Genomic DNA, 1,402 nt, shown 5'->3' with positions numbered 1-1,402 from the left:
TTTTTTTTTTTTGGGGGGGGGGGGTGGTGGTCAAATTTTATTGCTCTCCTACCCCTCTTTCTCTGAAGAATGTTGGACTTTTATGCTCTTCTGGTCCTTGGCCGCTGTCAGTTTTTGGCAACTGAAACCAGGCTGAATCTAGAGACTTCCATTTACCTTGTTTACATGATTGCTTGGCGTGGTAGCAGAAATATGGTCTGTTCTGATTACTGAAAGAGATATGCTTTTTGGCTCCAGTTTTGGACTCATTTTTTATTATTGTTGACCCACTCTCACATCCCCTATTGATTCTATCTTCTTTTCACATAAGGGGTGGGTTTGGGCATCGGATATTTTTACACTTTTCTTCTTCTGACAGCACAGCCGAAGGAATTCAGCAAACACATTTCTTTGTAATTCCCCTTCCTTGCGGTGTTATAGCCTCTAGATGTTTAGAATGATTTGTTGAATATTTAGTGTCACCGGAGCACCAGTAGGTAAAAAAATGCAATTGTTGGGTCTATTTCCTTTTTCATTTGCCATTCTTTATGTTTAGTGACCTTTTTAGGTTAACTTTTCAGTGTTCTGAACTGCTTGGTTTGGTTGCAGGAACCATGGGTGTGGTAGACTATACCAATTACGATGACATGAAATATGCTGTAAGTTTTTGGAGATCATTCACTTGTTGATTTAATTTTTCATTGCTTTTCTACGGCAGTTTGGTGACTCATGTGCTGCTGTGCTGTGTACACAGATCCGTAAACTTGATGATACTGAATTTAGAAATCCATTTTCAAGGGCTTATATTCGGGTAATTATATTTTCCGTAGTGATTATGTTTGTGTTATAAATTTCCCCTTTCTATAAATTTGTGTTTATTAGCTAAGAAGAGAATTATTTGGTGATTTTTCCTTTCATATATTTTCCTTATAGTATGGTTATGGTTAATTTAGAAAAGTCTTTGCTTTACCATTTCCCTGCCATTCAAAATCATTGCCATTTGGCAAAGGGAGGTCCGCTTCATTATGCTTTGGCTCTGTCCTTCGTTTCATTGTATTTCTTTTTACCTTTGTTGTGTTTTTTTTTTCCCCTGTAAAGATGCTTTGGTAGTGAAGATTATGTTGAAGAAGCATGGGATCATCTAATATTTACATACGAGGAACAGTTTCCTGGATGGCACTCTTAGGAAGATGTTCCTGTACTGCCTTGATATCTACCTTGTGGCCGCTTTGATGGGGGGCCAAATTTTGTGGATTGGGAGGACTGATGGTCCACTGGTCATATGTTAAGTTTCAGTCCAAAGGAGTTCACCACAAGGCAAAATCACCAATCTATATATATATATATATATATATTTGGAAATAGGTTGAAAAAAATTGGACAGATGAAAATACACAGGAAAATGTCAAATCTTTTTTTTTTT

The 1,402-nt window shown here is 37.1% G+C and overlaps 1 protein-coding gene across 1 annotated transcript in view; it reads left to right on the top strand.

Moving 5' to 3' along the window:
• Positions 1-1,302, top strand: part of LOC122059551 (serine/arginine-rich splicing factor SR34A-like) — a 41,327-nt gene extending 40,025 nt beyond the window's left edge. Inside the window, exons 9-10 of the mRNA XM_042622390.1 lie at positions 589-638; positions 734-1,302. Coding sequence (XP_042478324.1) covers positions 589-638; positions 734-829 — 146 coding nt within the window. The 3' untranslated portion in view covers positions 830-1,302. The remainder of the gene's footprint in view (positions 1-588; positions 639-733) is intronic.
• The last annotated feature ends 100 nt before the right edge of the window (positions 1,303-1,402 follow it).

The sequence above is a fragment of the Macadamia integrifolia genome, chromosome 13, assembly GCF_013358625.1.
Source record: "Macadamia integrifolia cultivar HAES 741 chromosome 13, SCU_Mint_v3, whole genome shotgun sequence".
In the NCBI taxonomy this organism is placed as follows: domain Eukaryota; kingdom Viridiplantae; phylum Streptophyta; class Magnoliopsida; order Proteales; family Proteaceae; genus Macadamia; species Macadamia integrifolia.
The sequence above is the reverse complement of the archived record's forward strand: the minus strand, read 5'-3'. Positions and strand labels throughout refer to the sequence as shown.